This window comes from Mobula birostris, chromosome 10 (genome assembly GCF_030028105.1).
Source record: "Mobula birostris isolate sMobBir1 chromosome 10, sMobBir1.hap1, whole genome shotgun sequence".
Classification (NCBI taxonomy): Eukaryota; Metazoa; Chordata; class Chondrichthyes; order Myliobatiformes; family Myliobatidae; genus Mobula; species Mobula birostris.
Window position 1 is genome coordinate 111,244,272 of NC_092379.1, and position 22,327 is coordinate 111,266,598.

The 22,327-nt window shown below is 40.5% G+C and overlaps 1 protein-coding gene across 5 annotated transcripts in view; it reads left to right on the plus strand.

The window, feature by feature from the left end:
* The window catches only part of LOC140204259 (SWI/SNF-related matrix-associated actin-dependent regulator of chromatin subfamily A member 5-like), a 172,593-nt gene that overhangs the window by 83,974 nt on the left and 66,292 nt on the right, over positions 1 to 22,327 (plus strand). For 3 of the 5 annotated variants that reach the window (XM_072270828.1, XM_072270824.1, XM_072270825.1), the window contains exons 2-4: positions 2,391 to 2,441; positions 18,692 to 18,772; positions 20,478 to 20,644. In XM_072270828.1, the coding sequence (XP_072126929.1) occupies positions 18,746 to 18,772; positions 20,478 to 20,644 (194 nt within the window). In that variant the 5' untranslated portion in view covers positions 2,391 to 2,441; positions 18,692 to 18,745. The remainder of the gene's footprint in view (positions 1 to 2,390; positions 2,442 to 18,691; positions 18,773 to 20,477; positions 20,645 to 22,327) is intronic. The other 2 variants (XM_072270826.1, XM_072270827.1) reach the window with 1 other exon arrangement.

A 22,327-nucleotide genomic window follows, 5' to 3' on the forward strand; every position in this document is an offset into this window, starting at 1 on the left:
TGAATCCCTGATCACCGCTGCTCTCCTCTTCTCCCCCTTCCCTTCTGAGCTAGAGCTAGACCTAGTCACTCTGGCTTTCCTCCAACATTATCTAAGTGGTATACTTATTGCTGAAGGGAGAACGGGTACAGGGAAGCTCCATACTATCTGCCTATTGCCTTTCCTGCCTCCTGCAGCTTATAGGTGACTATTTTCTTGTATCACCTCCTCACTCTTCTGTTTGAGCCATAGGTCATCCAGCTATAGCTCCAGTTCCCTAACATGTTCTGTAAGGAGCTGCAGCTGCAGCTGCAGCATACGGATGTAGTTATCAGGGAGATTGGTTATCTCCCAGATCTCCTAAATCTGGAAAGGAGCACACCGCTGACCCTGGATCTATTCTCACTACTCTAGCTAGCCACTATTAGAGAAAGGAAGAAAACTCGCTAGAAACTTACCTTTCTCTCTGCCTCTTCTTGTCAAAGCCCCTTAGTCTCCAATCTAGCACTGTCCCACTCCAACACTGACTGGTTTGCTTAACCCTCACTTCTTTTTATAGCCTTTGTTATGTGCCTAATACTTTATACTTTATTGTCGCCAAACAATTGATACTAGAATGTACAATCATCACAGCGATATTTGATTCTGCGCTTCCCGCTCCCTGGATTACAAATATTAAATATTAAAAATATTAAACATAGTAAAAATTAGTAAATATTTAAAAAATTTATAAATCATAAATAGAAAATAGAAAAATGGTAGTGCAAAAAAACCGAGAGGCAGGTCCGGATATTTGGAGGTTATGGCCCAGATCCGGGTCAGGATCCATTCGGCAGTCTTGTCACAGTTGGAAAGAAGCTGTTCCCAAATCTGGCCGCACGAGTCTTCAAGCTCCTGAGCCTTCTCCCAGAGGGAAGAGGGACGAAAAGTGTGTTGCCTGGGTGGGTCGTGTCCTTGATTATCCTGGATATCTCAAAATGTTCTGCAAGGTCCCGTTCACTTTTTAAATCTCATGCTCACTCACCTCTAAACTAGTGACTGTTCATGATATCTCAAACTCGTGGCAAAGTTCCAAAGGCTCCGCTTTTTAAATCTCGCTCTCACTCACCTCCAAACAAGCTACTGGGAGAGCCAGAGGTCACAGAATCACAAAAAGAGTTCACCAATTCAAAGTTCAAATACATTTATTATCAAAATATTTATAGGTCACCATATACAACCCTGAGATTCATTTTCTTGTCGGCCTACACAGTAAATCCAAGAAACATAATAGAATCAATGAAAGGCCACACCCAAAAGGATGGACAAACACTCAATGTGCACAGGACAAGCAACTGCAAATATGAAAGAGAATAATAATAAGCAATAAATATTGAGAATGTTGGATGAAGAGTCCTTGAAAAAGAGACCGCAGGTTGTGGGAACAGTTCAGTGATGTGTTGAGTGAAGTGAACTCTTCTGGTGATTTACAACTGATCGGGGGAGGAATTTTTTTCTCTGACCTTATGGAATTTTGCAACTTTGGTACATAAGTGCAATGGCTACACAAGAAGGATAATGTAATGCTGGCTCTTATTTCAAGGTTGTGGAGTATAACAGCAGGAAGGTTGATGCAACAATGAAGGCTGTAATAAGATCACATGTAGCGTGCAGGTAGTTCTGTTATTGTGTTCTTAAGAAATCTAGGTGTTAGAGAGTACTTTGGGATTCAAGTCAGATTCTCCTGCCGGCTCAGATAGATTAGCAGGAAATTGAGGATTATAGCGAAAGGACAGTGTTGTGGATGTGAAGGTGTCACGTCAGAAATGATCCTATTGAATGGGAGAGCAGGCAGGAGAATCTAAATGGCCTACCCATGTTCTTATTGTCTGGTCTTATTCTCCCATCATAAATACTTGGCAAACTAGCACAGCCCCAATCATTTCTAGGAAATAGTGAGAAAGTATCCTTTACCAACTACCAGGAATATCCTCATGAACAAACCCTGATTTTGTAAGTTTTGTCTGATAAAGTAATCCACATGATTGAAATATTTAGAGTAATCAGAGTCACCCCTGAGCAGTGTACAACTCCACTGAATGTTTATTTATTTAGAGGGGCCTTTCCAGCCCAACATACCCACAACTGCCCAGTTACACCCATGTGACCAATTAATCTACTAACCTATATGTCTTTGGAATGTGGGAGGAAACTGGAGAAAACCCACGTGGTCACTGGGAGAATGTACAAACTCCTTACATTAGCAGTGGGAGTTGAATTTGGGCACTGGCACTGTAAAGCATTACGACAACTGCCGTGCTACAGTGCTGCTCCATACTGAGGAATTCTAAACCAAACATTCTTTTGGATTGTTGTATAATGTTAATATTATTATAATTCTGAAATAATAAAATTCTGATGTTTTACCACAGCTCTATGTTCAGACCAGCCCTGGACCAAAACAAGAACCTTCAAATACGCAGGTACATAGGCAGAATCTGTTCTGAGACTACGTGCATTCTGATTTATACAAATACGTTAGATTTTTTTACTTTTGTTTGATCTGTGGATGCCCAAATTTTATCTGAAGTTGTGTTCTTTGAAAGAAATTTATCTCTAATTTTGGTCTACCTTATTGTTCCCAGGTTTTGACTGCAGAGGAAATTTAGTTTAAGAAACAGCTTTTTTTCTTTTCCTTCTTCCCATTTTTTCAGGGTCTATTTTTATAAATACCAATTATCTTGAATCCCTTATAAACAGGGATCCACAAGCAATGATAAGAAACAATAAATTGTGCCTTGAATATTGAACTATACCTATTTGTTTCCGATTCTAAAACATGTTCCAAAATTTGTTGACTGCACCTGCTAATGTTTTATGCTCAGGCTGCTGTTACTTTCTTTGTCTTAGAGTCATTTAGGAGATTCTTAGATAGGCATAAGAATGAAAGAAAAATGGAGGGCTATTTGGGAGGGAAGGGTTAAATTGATCTTGGAGTAGGTTAAAAGGTCAGCACAACATTGTGGGCCAAAGGGCTTGACCTGAGCTTACTGTTCTGTGTTGTTAAGCAATTTATTTTGGATTTTAATTCCCTTAGATTCAGTATTTATATTTTGCTTTTATTAACTTTTATTAATGAATGTAACATCAGATATATACAGTAAATAGACTTTTTTGGTGAATGGTTATGTTTGATTTAAACATAAAAATAACAACTTTCAAGTTGACAATGCATCAGCATTTCTACCTCACATTATAAATAGGAAGTAATATACACAAACACAATTATCTAGGCTTGTGACACTTCAGCTACGGTTTCCTTAAAGCCTTGATGCTTCTTCTATCTTCATGGTTTTTCTCTTAGAGAATTACGCAATTGTTATGTATTTTCAATAGCCTATCACCAGCATGTGATAAGATGCTGTAATAAGATCACTATTACTTATGATTACTATTACTTATGATAATAGTTTTCATAAATGTAATAACTCTTACTTCAAGTCAATATCATACAACTCAAATTATCACCTGAACCTCAATTTCATTGCAGTGATGTGATGTCTCAGAGATGAGGTTGATATACAAATGGCTTGAAAACTTTAACACTCAAAGGTAAAGCACTTCACTCTGTCCACCATAAAGATGGATTTTCTCAGTGGCTACCCATTTTATTTCTACTTCCCATTCCACAGTGAGGCCATTGTCAGGTTGGAGGAGCAAAACCTCATATTCTGTCTTAGTAGCCTTCACCCTGACAACATGAACATTGATTTCTTTAACTTCTGGTAATTTCCCCCTCCTCTTCTCTCTTTTTCCATTCCCCATTCTGGCTCCCCTTGTACCGATTCTCTTCTCCTCACTTTTCCATCACCTTCCACTGGTGCCCCTCCTCCTTTCTTGCTTGGTTCCCTCTTTCCTCTTATCAGATTTCAATCTTTTACTTCTACCTATTACCTCCCAGCTTTTCACTTAATTCCCCCCTCCCTTATCCTCACCTGGCTTCACATATCATCTCCAGCTTCTATCACTTCCCCTTTCCCCATCTTGTTATTTTGGCTTCTTCCTCCTTCCTTTCCAGTCCTGACAAAGGGTCTCAACCTGAAATGTCGACTGTTTATTCCTCTCCACGGATACTGCCTGACGTGCTGAGTTTCTCCAGCATTTTATGTGTGTTGCTCTGTATTTTTAGCATCTGCAGAATCTCTTTATGATGAATATACCACTTGCAACATTTTGCTGAAATTCTAATGACACCATTTTAGTCCTTTGTGAGTAGGAATTAACTATTTCTGTAAAGGAAATTATAACTTATCCAGGTAGTAAAGTGGGTAGTATAAGTTTCATATCGCATCAGTGTTTTGCTGCCTTTTTAAGAGATAAAATGGAATCAAAAAAGTACAAAGGAGTGTACTCTCTTTTCTGCATTCTCCTTGCTGGGTTGAGTAGGACAAAGGTTTCATCTTTCCTTGTTTCCCCTTCACCTGATGACCCTCATGTCTGAGTGAAGAAAATTATCATTTTGGAGGTTCAGATAATTTTCTGCAATTATAATCCATTGACCATGTTACCGCAGCGTAGAAATTATGCCAGGTATATTTGGAGATCACATGTTTTAGTTTCTTGTACAGGATGTTTATGAGTGATGTGGCTATTCCCTCATAAATAAGTATACTGCTTTGGATACTGTTGTGGGGGATGACCTCCCATGGGAATGTAACGGAGACTGGGTTAAGTGTTATATCTCAATGCAAGGATTATAAGAAATAAAGTGGATGATCTTGTTGCATTATTACACATTGTCAAGTATGATATTGTGGCTATCACTGAATCGTGGCTGAAGGATAGTTCTAGTTGGAAGCTGAGTTTCCAAGGTTACACGTATCGGAGGGATAGGTAGGTAGACAGAGGGGCTGCTGTGGCTCTGCTGGTAAAGAATGGCATTAAATCAGTAGAAAGACGTGATATAGGATTGGAAGCTGTTGAATCTTGTGGATTGAGTTAAGAAACTGCAAGAGCAAAAGGACCCTGATGGTAGTTATATACAGGCCTTACAATAGTAACTGGGATGTGGACCACAGATTACAACAGGAAAAGGTGTGTCAAAAGGGCAATGTTATTATAGTCATGGGAGATTTCAACATGCAGGTCGATTGGGAAAATTGGGTTGGAAATGGATCCCATGAGAGTGAGTTTGTTCAATGCCTATGAGATAACTTTTTAGAGCAGCTTGTTGTTAAGCCTACTAGGGGATCTGCTATAATTGATTGGGTGTTATGTTATGGACCGGAGGTGATTAGGGAGCTTAAGGTAAAAGAACCCTTAGGAGACAGTGATCATGATATGATTGAGTTCAACTTGAACTTTGTTAGGGAGAAAGTAAAGTCTGACGTAGCAATATTTCAGTGGAGTAAAGGAAATGACAGTGGTATGAGAGAGGAATTGGGTAATGTAAATTGGAAGGAGAACAATGGTGTGAGTTCTGGGAAAAATAAAGGAGGTGCAGGATAGATGTATTCCAAAAACAAAGATATACTCAAACGGCACCATAGTACAACCGTGACTGTCAAGGAAGCCAAAGCTAATGTAAAAGCAAAATAGAGGGCATACAACAAAGCAAAAATTAGTGGGAAGATAGAGGATTGGGAAGCTTTTAAAACCCTACAGAGAGCAACTAAAAGAATCATGAGGAGTGAAGAGATGAAATGTGAAAGCAAGCTAGCAAACAATATCAAAGTGGATGGTAAAAGCTTTTTCAAGTATGTAAAACATAAAAGAGAGATGAGAATGGATATAGGACCGCTAGAAAATGAGGCCATAGAAATAATAACGGGGGCCAAGGAGATAGCAGAAGAACTAAATGAGTATTTTGCACCAGTCTTCACTGTGGAAGACACTTGCAGTATGCCAGATGTTGAAGGGTGTGAGAGAAGAGAAGTGAGTGCAGTTACTATTACAAGGGAGAAGGTGCACAAAAAGCTGAAAGATCTATGGGGAACATAAGTCACCTGGACCAGATGAACTTCATCCTAGGGTTCTGAAAGAGATAGCCTTAGAGATTGTGTTGACATTAGAAATAATCTTTCAGAAATCATTGGACTTTGGCATGGTACCAGAGGACTGGGAAAATTGCAAATGTCACTCCACTCTTTAAGAAAGGAGGAAGGCAGCAGAAAGGAAATTATAGGCCAGTTAGCTTGACCTCAGTGGTTGAGAAGATGTTAAGAGTCAATTGTTAAGGATGGAGTACTTGGTGACGTGGGACAAGATAGTACAAAGTCAGCATGGTTTCCTTCAGGGAAAATCCTACCTGATGAACCTGTTGGAATTCTTTGAGGAGATTACAAGTAGGATTGATAAAGGGGATATAGTAGGTGTTATATATTTGGACTCCCAGAAGGCCTTTGACAAGGTAACATACATGAGGCTGCTTACCACGTTAAGAGCCCATGTTACTGGCATGGTTAGAGCATTGTCTGATTGGTAGGAGGCAGTGAGTGGGAATAAAAGAATCATTTTCTGGTTTGCTGTCAGTGACTAGCGGTGCTCCACAGGGGTCGGTGTTGGGACCATTTTTTTTAATGCTGCAAATCAATAATTTAGATGATAAAATAGATCGCTTTGTTGCCAAGTTTGCAGATGATACGAAGATTGGTAGAGGGACAGGTAGTGTTGTGGAAACAGGTAGGCTACAGAAGGACTTGGTAGGAGAAATAACTGTACGGACAATTTTCTAAACAAGCAGAAGATCCAAAAATGTGAGATGTGAAGGGACAGAACAACCTAAAGGTTAATTTACAGATAGAGTCAGTGATAAGGAAGGTAAATGCAGTGTTAGCATTCATTTCAAGAGGTCTAGAATACAAGAGCAGGGGTATGATGCTGAAGCTTTCTAAGGCAGTGGTGAGGCCTCACCATGAGTATTGTGAACAATTTTGGGCTCCTCATCTAAGAAAAGGTCGTACTGGCATTGGAGAGGGTTCAGAGGAGGTTCACAAGGATGATTCCAGGAATGATAGGGTTATCATACGAGGGATGTTTGGTAGCTGTGCATTTGTACTTGCTAGAATTAGAAGGATGGTGGGGGGGCGGTGGTGGGAATCTCATTGAAACCTTTCGAAGGGCCTAGTCAGGGTCGATGTGGAAAGGATTTTTCCATGGTGGGGGAGACTAGGACAAGAGGGCACAGCCTCAGGAAAGAGGGGCGTCCATTTAAAACAGAGATGCAGAGAAATGGTGAATTTGTGGAATTTATAACCACAGGCAGCTGTGAAAGCCCAGTTGTTGGGTGTATTGATAGGTTTTTGAGTGGACACAGCATCAAAGGTTACGGTGAGAAGGTCATGGAGTGGGACTGAGCAGGGGAAAGAAGGATCGGCCATGATTGAATGGTGGAGTAAACTCGATGGGCTAAATGGCCTAATTCTGCTTCTATGTCTTATGGTCTTGTGATGTGTACAATTAAAACTAATCTCCCATCTCTCACTTCTCGTGTTTCCATCCTTCTCACCAACCCCACGATCTTCCTCCACTCCCCCTTTTTGTCCCTTATCCCTTACCCTGCTTCCAGTCCTACATCATCCATTTTCATCGCCATTCCTCCCACCTAATCCCTAATTCTACCAAATCACATATTTCATCTATTAGCCCTCCATCCTCCCTTCCTGTTCTGGTTCCATCCCGCTTTCTTCTCTCTGCTAATTGTTACCATTACCACTCTCATTACATCAGATTCCAGTATTAGTAGCTTTTGTAATCCTGCTTATCACTTTCTAGCTGTCACTATCTTCTTTCTTCCCTCCATCCACTCAGCTCTCTCTTCCTTTTTTTCGTTTGCCTCTATTTATTATCTGCCTGCCTCTGTCTTTCAGCTCCACTGTTCCCCGCCCTCTACCTGGCTTGATCTATCCTGATGGAGGGTCTTGGCCTGAATGTCGAATGTTCATTTTTCTCCATAGATGTTCCCTGAATTGCTGAATTGCTCCAGTATTTTGTGTGTATTGTTCTTGATCTGTTCTTCACCCCATTCCTCCCCTCCCCTTAGTCCACCAATTACCTCTTGTCATCCCTTGGTTGGAACAGAGTTTATCTCCTCTTTCCATTCTTAATTGTATTGCAGGATTATCATGAAATCTCACAAATTCCAATCCCCGCAGATGTTGCTTGAGTTCCTCCAGCAGACTGTTCCTTCGGATTTCAAATTAGCTATCTCTTAAAATCTCTGTACTCAGAAGAATCAAGTTCATAAGTTAGTGTGTCTTTTTTGTGTTTTCGTTCTTTTTTTGCTCTTTACACTATTTAAATGATGTTTCCTATTTATTATTTTTGCTTTTGTTTTAATACTTTACTCAAGTTTTAGCCAAGCTTACTACATTTCTCCCAATTGCACACATGTTATAGTGCATTTAAATTACAATATTTAGCGATGAAGCATATTCCCAGATCACTAGAGCCAGCTATCAATGTTAAAGGAATGGTTATCCTAACATGCTGGATTAAACTATTTGGAGTTTAGAACTGAGCTGTGTGATCTGAGAACCTCTGATGGCTCATAAACCATTACAATTCTTATACAGTTTGATCCTGACAGAAAACAAGTTCCAAAATATAATTTATTAAATCCAGGTCTTCCCCTTTAGCTTGTTGCATAATCCCTTGGTAAACTGTGGAATCAGACTAGTAAATCTCAAATAGTATATGTTCTTATTGATTTTAGAGTAATTGCTGTTAGATAAGTGTTTAACAGAGGAGTAAAGCATATTTCATGCTATTTAAAAAAAAACAAGTAAATTTATGATAGTAAGCATGCTTCTTTTGACCTTTTCTCCATTCCAGAACAGTTTAGAGAAGATGCGAGCTTTTGCTTGGACAATCTTTGAGCTATTCAAAGTAGGTAATCATATTAGTATTGTATTAGGTCTAGAGGTAAGGGAAGTTTTAACTGGAGCTATCTATAATAAAGATAGCAATGGAAATTAAAATTGCCATTGATAATCTAAAGCAGAAAGAGAAAATGTTAATGAAAGGCCGAACTTGCACGATGGAGACCCTTGGTTGGAACAGTTTATTTTGTCCAAGAGCTACTGTGTCTTTTCTCTCTCACGCAATGTTGAGTTAGGAATATCTGTTCTGGTTACTTAATAATGAGATGTTTGTGGCATTATTATAAAATATCTAGGACAGTAACATAAGACTAGTTTGGAAAATCCTGATGTATATCTGTTATTGATAATCTGAGCTTCCCAATAACTTGGCAGATTTGTAGCTGCACTTTGTAGACCAATTGCCTTCTTTCTGAACTGTAGGTTTTGCTAAAAATGCTTGGCTGCGAATGACCTAGAGATGAACATGGGCAGAGAAATAAAATTGCTGAATTTTTCCTTAATTATGTAACTCTAAACATTTAAGAGCTCTGTGGTGCTGTACCACATGAAACAGATAATTTGAAATCTGAAATTAAGTTCTTGATTTTGGACAGCAGCTGTTGGAATAGTTACAATGACAGATTTATTTACTTTCTAATTTTCCAGTACTGTTCACACGGATAAAGTGAGGATTTACTAAATTCCCAAATCTAATTCCATAAGACATTGGAGGAGATTTAGGCCATTCTGCCCATTGAATCTGCGCCACCATTCGATCATGGCTGAGCTATTTTATTTCCCAGCCCTATTCTCCAGTCTTCCCCCTCATAACCTTTTATACCTTTACTAACCAAGAACCTATCAACCTCACTTTAAATATAGCCGATGGCTACAGTATCTGCTCCTTCAACTGATGGCAGGAGTTGTTACATAAGGGCCATTGCTGGCAGATGTTGGAAAATATGAAAGGAAGAATTGCTTGGTATTTGGTAGATGGTTTATGTTGTGTCTGGTAACTGCAAAACATAAAAAAAATGAATTGAAAGAAAAAGAAGGGTGCCAGTAATGCAAGTCTTAACTTTGTCTTTCACTGTAAGCGAGGCGAGTGCAATGACGTGCCAGCATAATGATGTACGACATTTATATACTTTTACATATAAAATGCAATACTTTACTTTTACTTTATACTTTATTGTCACCAAACAATTGATACTAGAACGTACAATCATCACAGCGATACTTGATTCTGCTCTTCGTGCTCCCTGGAGTACAAATTGATAGTAAATATTAAAAATTTAAATTATAAATCATAAATAGAAAATAGAAAAGGGAAAGTAAGGTAGTGCAAAAAATACCGAGAGGCAGGTCCGGATATTTGGAGGGTACGGCCCAGATCTGGGTCAGGATCCGTTCAGCAGTCTTATCACAGTTGGAAAGAAGCTGTTCCCAAATCTGGCCGTACGAGTTTTCAAACTCCTGAGCCTTCTCCCGGAGGGAAGAGGGATGAAAAGTGTGTTGGCTGGTTGGACCGTGTCCTTGATTATCCTGGCAGCGCTGCTCCGATAGCGTGTGGTGTAAATTCAATCCAAGGATGGAAGATTGGCTTGTGTGATGTGCTGGCCTTTGTTCACAATCTTCTGCAGCTTCTTCCGGTCTTGGACAGGACAACTTCCATACCAGTATAATGTTTATACATTATATAAACTACAATGTTTAATCAAATAATATATTTACAATATTACTGAAATATTAAATACACAACACTAATTCCTGCTTAGCTATGAAGTCAAACTCAATATAGAATGCATCTCAATTTATATATATTTTATATAGTATATAATACAACCACTTTATAGACATCCACAGCATAATAAATTTTAAATTGTCCCATCAGGCCTAAAGATTTAATTACTATGGAGGCTTTCTTACTCCAGTGGGACAATGTCTTTCTTGACAAGGGGGCTTAGCAGGTGAGACTTGTGGCTGTGAAACAATCTCAGGTTTTGTGACCTCCTCTGGGGTGGTTGTATGAGCTGTCTCTGAGACTGCAGGAAGTAGTTCCGACTACTCTGGAATTGACTATGGACACCTTTCTTCAGGATAGTTGGCATCATGATGTGTGAGTACATTGTGATGTCACCATTCCCTTTACGTTTTGGAAAGCCACGGCACACTGCTTTCTCCATTGCCATTTCTTCTCGATCTGTGGAGCACAGTAGCTAGGCTTGGCAGGAACCTGTTACAGTAATTGACAATCCTAATAAAGGACCACAAGACCACAAATATGACAAGTCCTTTGGCCTTGGATTGAATTTTCCATTGCTATAATTCTCACAGCATACTTGTGTAATGCTTGTGCATCAATAGTGTGACCACAGTAAGTGATGCTTAGTTTAAAGAATTCACACTTGATACATTTGAGCTTTCCAACACCACCCCTGAACACTGCTGTTGCATCATCCAATACCTTTCTGAGTTTGCTTTGAGTTAACTATTGCAGGAGATGTGGCATATAAATGGTGGATGGATCTCTAATCAAATTGTCTCAGCCACTCATATCTGCTGTTTTTACTACATACAAGTCCAGTGTGACTTGTTAGTTGTTGTATTTCACTGTTATGAATATCATTCCCACAGGAGTTGTTTTGTTTGTCTATTGTTAGTTTTCACCTTGAGAATCTCAAAGCTACTCAGTCCTGTGTCATTCTCATCAGTATCAGATTTTTAATGAACAGCATACAGATTAGTGCTCTTTTTGAAACTGCACCTTGACTTTTTATCTTTATCTCTTCCCTGTGCAGTCCATTTATTTTTGGCTGCTTGACATGCACTTTGTATGTGTCCTACTTTGTTACATTTTCTGCAAGTTTTACCTTTAAAACTGCATTGGTTTGATGTACGTTGGCCCTTGCCACAATGGTAACACAATTTGTTCAGCTCAGTAGGCTTCTGTCTAGATGCTGCAATTTTGTTCATGCTTCTGACTGCAACTCAGTTGTGTTCCTGTCTGCTGTTTCCATTGATAAAGGTATTTCAGCTACCTTTTTAAATGTAAGGTGTACATCAGTTAGGAGCCATTCTTGTAATATTCCACAAACTAAGTGATTTCTCAGTGCGTCATTAAGCCCATCACTGAATTAACAATGCTCAGACAATCTCTTCAATTCAGCCACGTATGCTGAAATAGATTCCCCTTCCTTTTGATTCCACTTATGAAGTCTAAAGTGTTCTGCAGTTAACAGTGGCTTCAGTTCTAAATATTCCTGTATTACTTTCATGATATCAGCAAAGCTCATTTTGGCTGGTTTTGTTGGAGCAGTCAAATTTCTAAGTAAACTGTACTTTATACCCAACGCACTCAGCAAAACTGGCACTTGCTTCTCATTGGCTATTCCATTTGCTTTAAAATACTAATGAATTCACTCAGCTTACATGAGTCAGTTATCCATTGTGGAATTGAACGCTTCTATTATTCCGAAGTAGACAGACTTTTCTGATTGTTTAAAAAAATTCTCAATTATTAAACCTTGGTACTCACTGATTTTGAACCCTGGAGTTCATCTGTTTTCTGATCTTTTTCTTAAGCTTAACGTCTCGCTCTCCCCTTGTGAAGAAATAAAAATGTGCTGCGCTTTTCTTTTAACTTGAATGTATCACTGTGCTTTTATTTGAACTCAAACATCTTGCTGCATTTCAACAGGTGGTAGTCATTTCAGCTTCATTTAAAATTTCCTCTTCACTACTATTATGTTTTGTAACTCCAAAACATAAAAACTAAATTGAAAGGAAAACAGCGGAGCCGGGAATGCAAGTCTAACTTCGTTTTTGAATTTCAGTGAAGCGCCTACGTATGACGTGGCAGCATAATGACATAACATTTATGTACTTTTACATACAACCCGCAATGCATTATGTAAGCAAAGAATGCTCAATCAACCAATACAATATTACTTAAATTGAATACACAACAGTTTACTTACAGTACTTGTGGCTTCAGTAAAAAAGTAATGAAGGTGGGGACAAATTGGCATATAGGAGGGAGATTGAAAATTGTGTGGAATGGTGCCACAACAACAACCTCACACTCAACATCTGCAAAACTAAGAAGCTGATTATTGACCACAAGGAGAAGCCAGAGGTCCATAAGCCAGATCTCATATGGGGACTTGAGGTGGAGTGGGTCAGTAACTTTAAATTCCTCAGTGTTATCATATTAGAGGATCTGTCCTGGGATTAACATCTATGTGCCATTTCAAAGAAGGCACAATAACACCTCTACTTCCTTAGAAGTCTGCTTTCTCAGACCCTGCATGTGATCTAAAAGTTTGATATACTTCTACAGATGCTTAGTGGAGAGAATTATGACTGATTGCATTATGGTTTGGTATGGAAACACCAATGTCCAGGAATGGAAAAGTCTACAGGAAGTAGTTGGTACAGTCCAGTACATTCCTGGGAAAGTCCTCTACACCATTGAGCACATTTATAAGGACCATTACCACCGGAAAGAAGCATCCATTATCAAGGCCCCTCATCATTCAGGCCATGCTCTCTTCTTGCTACTACCATTGTGCAGGTAAAAGAACCTTGGGTTCCACACCCACTAGGTTCAAGAACATTTATTACCCTAGTGCTCCTGAACCACTGTGGATAACTTCACTCACCTCAATTCTGAACTGATTCTACAACCTTTCAAGGACTCCACAACACGTATTCTCAGTATTATTTATTTACTCTTTTTTTTTTGCCTCTCGTGGTCTGAGTCGACGTTCCCCTCCCCCTCCCCTTTTGTTTTGCTCAATTTGTCGTCTTTTGTGCATTTGTTGTTTGCCAGTCTTTGTTTATGTACAGTTTTTCTCAAATCTGGTAATATCCACTCGTCAAGTCCCGCACGCTGAACCATTTCACACCATTCAGACGGGCCTGTCTTCGATCCTTGGGACTGTATACTGGTTGGGAACGGTACGCCTGTTCAGGGTCCTATAGTCCATACACAGCAATACCTTCCCATTCTTCTTCCTGGCCACTACTTTTGGGGACTCATAGGGGCTTCGGGACTCGGTGATGATCCCAGTTTCCTTAAACTTACACAAATGCTGCCGAACATCTTCCACCTCTTGCAGGGGCCAGTTGCCATGACCGCTCTCTAAGCGGGGTGTCCTCAGTCACCCAGATAGTGTGACGAGTGCTCTTGGAACAACACACATCAAACTCATCAGTGGAAAAGACACCTTCCAGCTTCAACACCTTCTCTACCAACCTCCTTTTCCAACCTGCAGGTACCAGGGAGTCCCTGAAGTTGAATGACTCAGTGGTCAACATTCCCCCTTTTCCACTAATTTCTTCCCGACATGTCTCACAGGAACACTGGATATTACTGTTACTGAGAAAAGATGCACTGGGGCATCCCCTGCTTGAAGGTGACCTCCTTCTTCGTGGTGTTCCTGACAATCACTGCCATACTGTTCATCTGTACAACCGAGGGCTTCTGCAGTTTGGGTCTCATCAGTACCTCATCAGTACCCCAGCAGGCACTCCCGACTCTTCTTTGTGGTCAAGCATCGCCCTCGGACATTCTGGGAAATTTTGGGTTTCTCATTACTCTCGCTACTTCCCCGGGCCATAACACGATTGGCTTGGATTGAGTGAACCACACAGTCCCTCGTCTCAACTCGTTATCTGGCCCACTGCAGCCACGCAGTTCCTCAAAGGCAGTTCGAAGCACCAGGTGAACGGACAATGTTTCTCCAGCTTCTTCCTTTGCAGGCTCTCATGAGCCTCCTCACAAAGGGAGTGTTGATCCCTACAAGAATTGAAACGCTGCCCTTCTCAACGGGGTCCGGACAAACCAGCACTAATTTATCAAGGGCCTCAGCCACTCCCACATCAGCCTCTGAAAACTCCAGCTTCACTGACAAATAATCATCATACGGATAATCACCTGCAAATCTCTAGTGCACTGAATGGCATCAGTGGTAAATGCGTCAAATACTGGTTGTAAAATGAGCGGTACAGTAAAGTGACCTGTGACCCTGTGTCTATGGCTTGCGCATAAATACCCTCTATCTGTAGCGACACACTGGAGCTTGACCACACTAGGCCTTCAGGAATATGTTTTTTTGCTTTAGAGTGTTCCTTGATATATTGCTGGGAATGTCCCCCTGAAAATGCCAGGCCATCCCCTCACTGGGTCTCTTTTAAGTTTTCCCAACAACTCTGTCTGCTTAGGTACCCAGGGGCTCACTCTCTGAAGGGTTTCCCGTCGTTCACACTCCCACCTGAAGTGTTCCTCTTCACCACAGTTATAACAGACAATACTGGCCGCTCCCCTTCTCACTTGACACTTGCTGCTAGCAGCCCTCCGCATAGTCTGTCCCCTTAGGGAATCCATCTCCCTATCAGCTCCATCCGATTTGGGGGGGGTTGGAATCACACCCACTGATAACAACCGGGACATCTCAGTTCTCAACTTTGCCACAATCTCCTCTACCACTCCCCAGGGCAGGCTATCCATGGTCACTTCACCACAGGGGGCCACACCTGAGGACTGTACCCTGCTGATGGAGGCCTCTCACACCTCTGACACATTCTCCTCCTCTCGTACTACTTTGATCAGCTCAACAAATGGGGGGGGCGGGAGTCGCATCTTACGAGGCAGTCGGAGATCCCAAGCGATCAGGTCCTGGGACTGGGCGCCCTTTGCTATCTGGTCCATTCTTAACTGAGCCACCTCAGCCGTTTGAATGGCCCATCTGTGCCACAAGCAATTTAGCTGCCTCTCTATCCAAAAGATATAGGCAGAAAGCTTCTCCCCCTTCTCCTGACACATGTTCTGAAACCCCGCCATGAGCTCCATTGGGCTTCCTGTCGTGCCAAAGGCATTTTCCAATGCTCCCATGTAATTGGCAGCCTTGGCAAGGGGGTACCGGGGCTTCATGGCTCTCACCATGGCAGCAGCCTGCCCACTCAAACTTTCAACCAATCTCTGTAGTTTTACATCATCAGAGCACTGCCACTCATATCACAACTGAGAGGTCTGCTCTGCCCAAGTCTCATACTCCTGTTTGCCTTTAGGGGTGGGCTTCATTCTTGAGAATAGGTGGAATCTACCATAGCTGAGACTTTGGACCTGGGCATTTTTCCATTTATTTACCAGAGGTGTAAGGGCAGATACTAATTCAGAATTCTCACTTTTCCCTGTGGGACAGGGACTAATTAGACATTCTAACTCTGACCACTCCTTCCCCTCACTCCTCAGAAACCCTGTCTTTGAAGTCTCCGCCCGCAGCTATGGGAAACTCGACTTGTGATTCGGCCTGCTCCGCAATGTAACTTTGCCAACAACTTTAACAGTACTTAACAGGCGAACTGACCATTCATTCGGAGTACGAATATCTACCCCACTCAATACGCACGCATTAGTTACCGGTAACCACGTGGATGAACACCACCGCTCCGCCCTGGCAGCATCCATACTAGCACAGACTTAAAACACACAACCCACTCTTTCAATGCTCAGGACAATCACACGGTATCCAATGAAATCAATCCCGGAACGAAACCCCCACAATTACAATCCTCGGGTTCGACCAGCGGCATTAGTCTAGGGGAAGACAGCCTCCGGCCCTGCCAAACTTGTGAAATCTTGTTTGTGTGGAATGCTGTGTGATGTTTTCCCCTTTTACATATCAGTACCATGAAATAGCAAACAGTAAACCAAAATGCAATTAAACAATTTAGCTTCATAATTCTTAATTTGATTAGAGGGTTAGTAATGGAAACAAAAACAAAAGGGCCCATTTTAATGAAACAGTCTAATGTGCACGTTGGAGCTCACGGTTTTCCCGTCCGTTAATTCTCCATCGACTTTTCCCCCGGGTGTCGTTGACTCCCAGCCCCATTCCATTTCCACTCCGTCCTGCAGTCTGTGACCTCTCCATTCTGGCATCCCCTCTCTTCATCTTCGCTTGGGAATCCTTCGCTCTCGGGCACACAAGAAAGAAAAACACTTCCCTCATTGGACAGCGTACATTCCAAAGCCCCCGTTATGTCTAGTCATAACCTAAACACTGCAGCTACAGAGAAACCATGACATTAACAGTGAAACCTTTCCCAGGGCATGACATTATCATTTAATAATTAGATTATGAGGACACTCTGTCCTCGTTTATTGTCATTTAGAAATGCGTGCGTTAAAAAATGATACAATGTTCCTCCAGAAGGATATCACAGAAACACAGGACAAACCAAAACTAAAACTGACAAAACCACATAATTATAACATATAGATATAACAGTGCAAAGCAATACCGTAATTTGATAAAGAGCAGACCATGGGCACAGTAAAAAAAAAAGTCTCAAGTCCCGATAGCCCCATCATCTCACGCAGACGGTAGAAGGGAGAAACTCTCCCTGCCATGAACCTCCAAGTGCTGCAAACTTGCCGATGCATTGGAAGCACCCGACCGCAGCCGACTCTGAGTCTGTCCGAAAACTTCGAGCCTCCGACCAGCCCTCGAGCACCGAGCACCATCCTCTGCCGAGCGCTTCGACTCCGCCCTGGCCGCCGAGCAATAAGCAAAGCCGAGGACTCGGATCACACAGTAGCAGCGGCAGCGAAGCAGGCATTTCAGAAGTTTCACCAGATGTTCCTCCGTGCTCTCACGTCTGTCTCCATCAAATCAGGATTGTGCACCGCACCCTACTTGACAGATAACAGATTTCGCCACCGGAGTGGCCGCTGCGAGATGCGTCGTACCGCCATCTTCTCCTCCCGCCATATATGTTCTTGTTAAAAACATGCCGTACCCACTGGTTTTCAAATCTGCACCCTAACTACATATCATGAGAGGAAAAAAATATTTTAAAAGCAAAAGAAAATGCAGGTTAGTCCTGAAATGCAAATACATAGGAATTGAATATATTTCTATGTATACAATTGGAAATCTCTAACAAAATTGTGGTGAAGTTCACTGGTCCCTTCTTTCTATTTAAACAGAATTGAAACTTCAGAAGATAACGCTATTCCTCATACATTATATTTCTTATTCATGGGATATTTCTTTATGTGTGACTTTAAAACAACACATGAATAGGTTTTACTAGCTTCCCCTATGACACAGTATGAAAAGGTGCAGCATCTTGTCATATATGCCAGAAGATAAGGGGTTCAATTTTGGTCTTTATTACTCTATCTGAGTGAGCTCTAATAGTTTAACAAAGATTGTGATTTTTTTTTTTTCAGTGCCTCAGGTCCTGAGATGAGAAAAGGCTTTGAAAAAGTCTGGCAATAAAGTCAAAAGGGAAGGAGGGAAAAAGTGCATCATGACAACAGAGGACTCATTCATGATCTCAGTGAACAATGTTACTGTGCTGTAGCTTGGGCTGAAAACTGAAAGGAGAGATTCAAAATGCTGTTGAGGAAAAAGATGGCAGAGGAACATAAACTGGTAGTTTGTAAGCGCCGAATGGTTGGAAATGGGTGTTTTGAGGAGGTGACACCACTGGTTTCAAAAGGATTGGAGTCAGTTTCTGAAGAGAGAGAGCCATTAAAATATTGTTAAAATTTGCAGGTAATAGAATGCAGGCCATTGGTATAAATATAGATATAACCCTATGGAAATTTTCTGACCAAAATGAAAGAATCTGGCATAAAATCAGACAAAACTAGTTGCAATCCATAGTAAGATATTGGTTATTACCAGCATATGGAGCCCATAGAGGAGGCCTCACTTATCTTTCTTGTGATATATTTGCAGACATGACTATCTTGATGACTAATGGAAACATTGAGATGTGGAAAGGCTTTGGTGAACTTTTTAAGTTAAAGAACCTGTGGTCATTGCTGATTTTGTTTTGTTTTTAACTTTCAGAGCTTTATTTTGCAAAATAAACAACCTCCAAAAAGTTCAAATACTGGAACTGATATGGATCCGGAATACGAAGAGAAGATGGTAAGAATTGATTGGACGATCTAAAACAGTAACGCCTGTATTTTATGTGTACTAATTACTGCAAATCATTTATCAGAGTTTTTCTAGGATAAAATCTGTGTGAGTCATTGGGCCAGTATCTATAGAGGTAGGGGTAGTTTTAACTTTGGGTGTAACCTAGGTTCAACAGAATGTTACTGAGAGTTGCTATATATCATTTTTGAGATCCTCTTTCCAGTTTTTTCATTGATATTGAGAGACATATTGGTCAGTGAGTGAGGCCCAAGGAGCAGAAGTCAAGTGGGGACGAAAGTAGAAGGGTTGTTTTGTGAAATCAGTTGGGGCACAGTGAGATAGCTGAGATTGCCAGGAGAGATCAAGGCACAAAGTGATTGGATTGGAGTGGAGGATTGTGGAGAACAAGAGGGCAGCAGTTTGTAGAGAGTGGGTGGGCAATAGGTAGTCTGGGACTTGATTTTTGCATATACCTTGAATATGTTGTTACTCATAATGTTATAAAGGTGCAGTATGGTACAACAATCCTCACTTTCTTTTAGCTGCTGGTTTTCTTTGCCCTGGGGACCTGTCCTTCTAGAGGGAAAAAAAAGATCTAATGCATCTCAAAGCCAAACTTAAAAGAACGACCTGTTTTCTGGAAGCAGGTTAATTGTTTGCTGGATTGGAGAACTGTTTATTTCAGACCTAAACTAGATGTGAAGTTTGTGCTCCTCTCCTTTCATCATATTGTTCAAATCACACCTGTCGAGTTATTTAATATATATGAAGTTGTTTCCAAAATGCTGGCCCTGTGGTTGTTGGTTTTAATTTGCTGGCAATTTCAATAACTATGATGAAACAACAGTAGCAGATACCATATGAGTACTTTTCCCAGTGATTAAGACTGCGTGTTACTTCTTGTTGATGTGATCCTAATGTTCATCTTCCCAATCACAAGGGTCCTTGTAGCTGCAGTCATCCTAGCCCTCAAGATATCTCATCCTCAGGTCCCACCACTTGAAAAGGCCCTGGTAGCCTTATAAGGCTGGTAATCAGGGACATAAAACCAGTTGAAATTTATGTAAATAAAATGTTCGGAATAAATAAAAATTGAAAATAAATTAATTTGTAAATGCATTAAGGCATGTTAAGAGCAAATGGCGAAAAAAAGTGGAAGCAATAAAATTAACAAATCCTGCTTTATTAATTAAAACTCACAGTCTCATGTGAATGACTACTAGCTGAGTGCTCTCAGGTGCAAGATATGAAGAAATACTCAGGATGTTGTGGTGGGTTTAAGGTAGTCACATCTGGCCTTAACACCTTTTTTACTTTTATACTCTAATGCATGGGCATGGAAATCCAAAAGCACACTCAACACCAAATTTAGCTAGTCTTTCCAGACCTGCCAGTGCATCAGTGTGTTAAAACTAACTGGAAATATTCAACTAATTTTATTATAAATGCTATAATTTAGTCTTGATGAAATGGACTGGTTGCTTTTTGAACCTACTTTCAAAGGTGATGAATGATGTACATATAAATGTGGTTTCTTCTGTGTATCTGGGTAACATAGACTTCATAACTAAAGACAAATACTGGATGTTTTTAAGAGGGAAGCATCTTGTTTGTGGTGGAAATGGAAGTTCCATTGTATCAAAGAAGAATTTACTCGAAATGCCAAGAATCAAGTTCTAGTTGCAAATTATCTTGTGAATTTTTTTTTCAGAAAATGGACCGAACCAAAAGATTTGAATTTCTTTTAAAACAGACTGAGCTTTTTGCACATTTTATCCAACCAGCTGCTCAGAAAGCTCCATCATCTCCACTAAAGTTGAAACTGGGAAGGCCTCGAACAAAACTGGATGAAAAGCAATCACTGCTTTCAGTTGGAGAGTAAGCAACATTCAAAACCATAGCATTTAAAAAAAACTTTGACCTTTCTAATGTCTTTTTAAAATATGACAGAATCTGTGTGTTATCAAACACTTTTCGTCTCTTAATAGTTTTTCAAGAGCAAGTCAGTATGAGCACCAATCAACCCAACCTCAGATTTACTTGTCATAAATATTTAGAACCTATAATGATCAAGTGATTCTTAACTTTAAATTTTATTTTCACAGAAAAGGGTTTATTAACTTCCTGAATCTGATGAATGGTAGCTAAAAAGTCAAGTTATCATTTTACTTTTCAATTAGTCGTGAATCTGGTGTATATTTCAGTCGAGCCCAGTAAGATCTGAAATGAGAAAAGATGAGAAGAGAGACTCAAGATGATGTGTCCCTCAGCAAATTATGGAACATGAAACAACAGACAATCTGCCGGATGCACTTAGAAAGTCAGACAGCAACTATAGGAGGAAAGGAGTTGTCCATATTTTGGGTCGGAACCCTGCATCAGAACCTGAACTATCATCAATTTCTTTCCTCCTATAATTGCTGCTTGACCCACTGAGTTCTTTGAGCAGATTGTTTCTTATAAAAGGGATGAGGAGTATTGGTGCTGGTTTTATCTTGTTTATTTATTTATTTATTGAGTGATTACTGCATGGTAACGCCCCTTTCGGCCCAACGAACCTGCACTGCCCAATTACACCAATGTAACCAATTAACCTGCTCACCCCTATGTTTTTGGAAGGTGGGAGGAAACCCACACAGTCAAAAGGTGAACATACAAACTCCTTACAGTGGGTGGAAGAATTGAATCCAGGTTGCTGGTTCTAAAATGGCATTATGCTGATTGCTACGCTACTGTGTCCCCACCCCCCATCTTTTCTTTATTTGGACGGAGACCTTTCATTAGGCATGATCTGTTGAGTACCTCTAGCATTTTCCAGCCTCTCCAAAATCTCTTGTGTTTATTGGTATATGGAATGAACTGCCAGAGGAAAGGCAGGAACAATTTCAGTTGCAACATTGAGAAAGGTTTTATGTAGACAGGTATATGGATAGGAAGGATTTAGCGCAGGGGTTCCCAACCTTCTTTATGCCATGGACCCCTGCCACTAACAGGGTCTGTTGACCTCAGGTTGGGAATTCCTGATTTAGAGGGATATTGGCCAAACACAAGCAAATGGGACTAGCGCAGGTAGGCATCCTTGTCAATATTAATGAGTTGGGCCAAAGAGCCTGTCTCTGTGCTATATAACTCTATAACCTATTATTATAATTCTGTAAATCTTTCCTCATCATATAATGTTGGATGTGAGCCTTTCAGTATATTGTTATGGTTTATTTAGCTTTGTGTGTAGCATGAATACAAGCAGGTGTTGGAAAAGCTGTGAAGGACTTTTAAATTTGTTCTGCATTCATAAAATAAGTTGCATTTTAGTTATGTTAGGATTTTCTTTTGAACAATCAGTAAAATTTTTACTTAGCATGCTTTGGAATTTGTTAGTGTCAGAGTGGCAGATTTTCTGGACAATTCATGTTGCAACACAGGTTTAGTACACTTTTTAGGTATTATGCAGTACTGTAATAAATGTTTCAGTATACCCATTAAGCTTGAAGGGAGCATGGAATTTAAGTGATTGCCTGGAAAAGCAGAATTATAGAATGAGCCAAGTAGAGAATAAAAAAA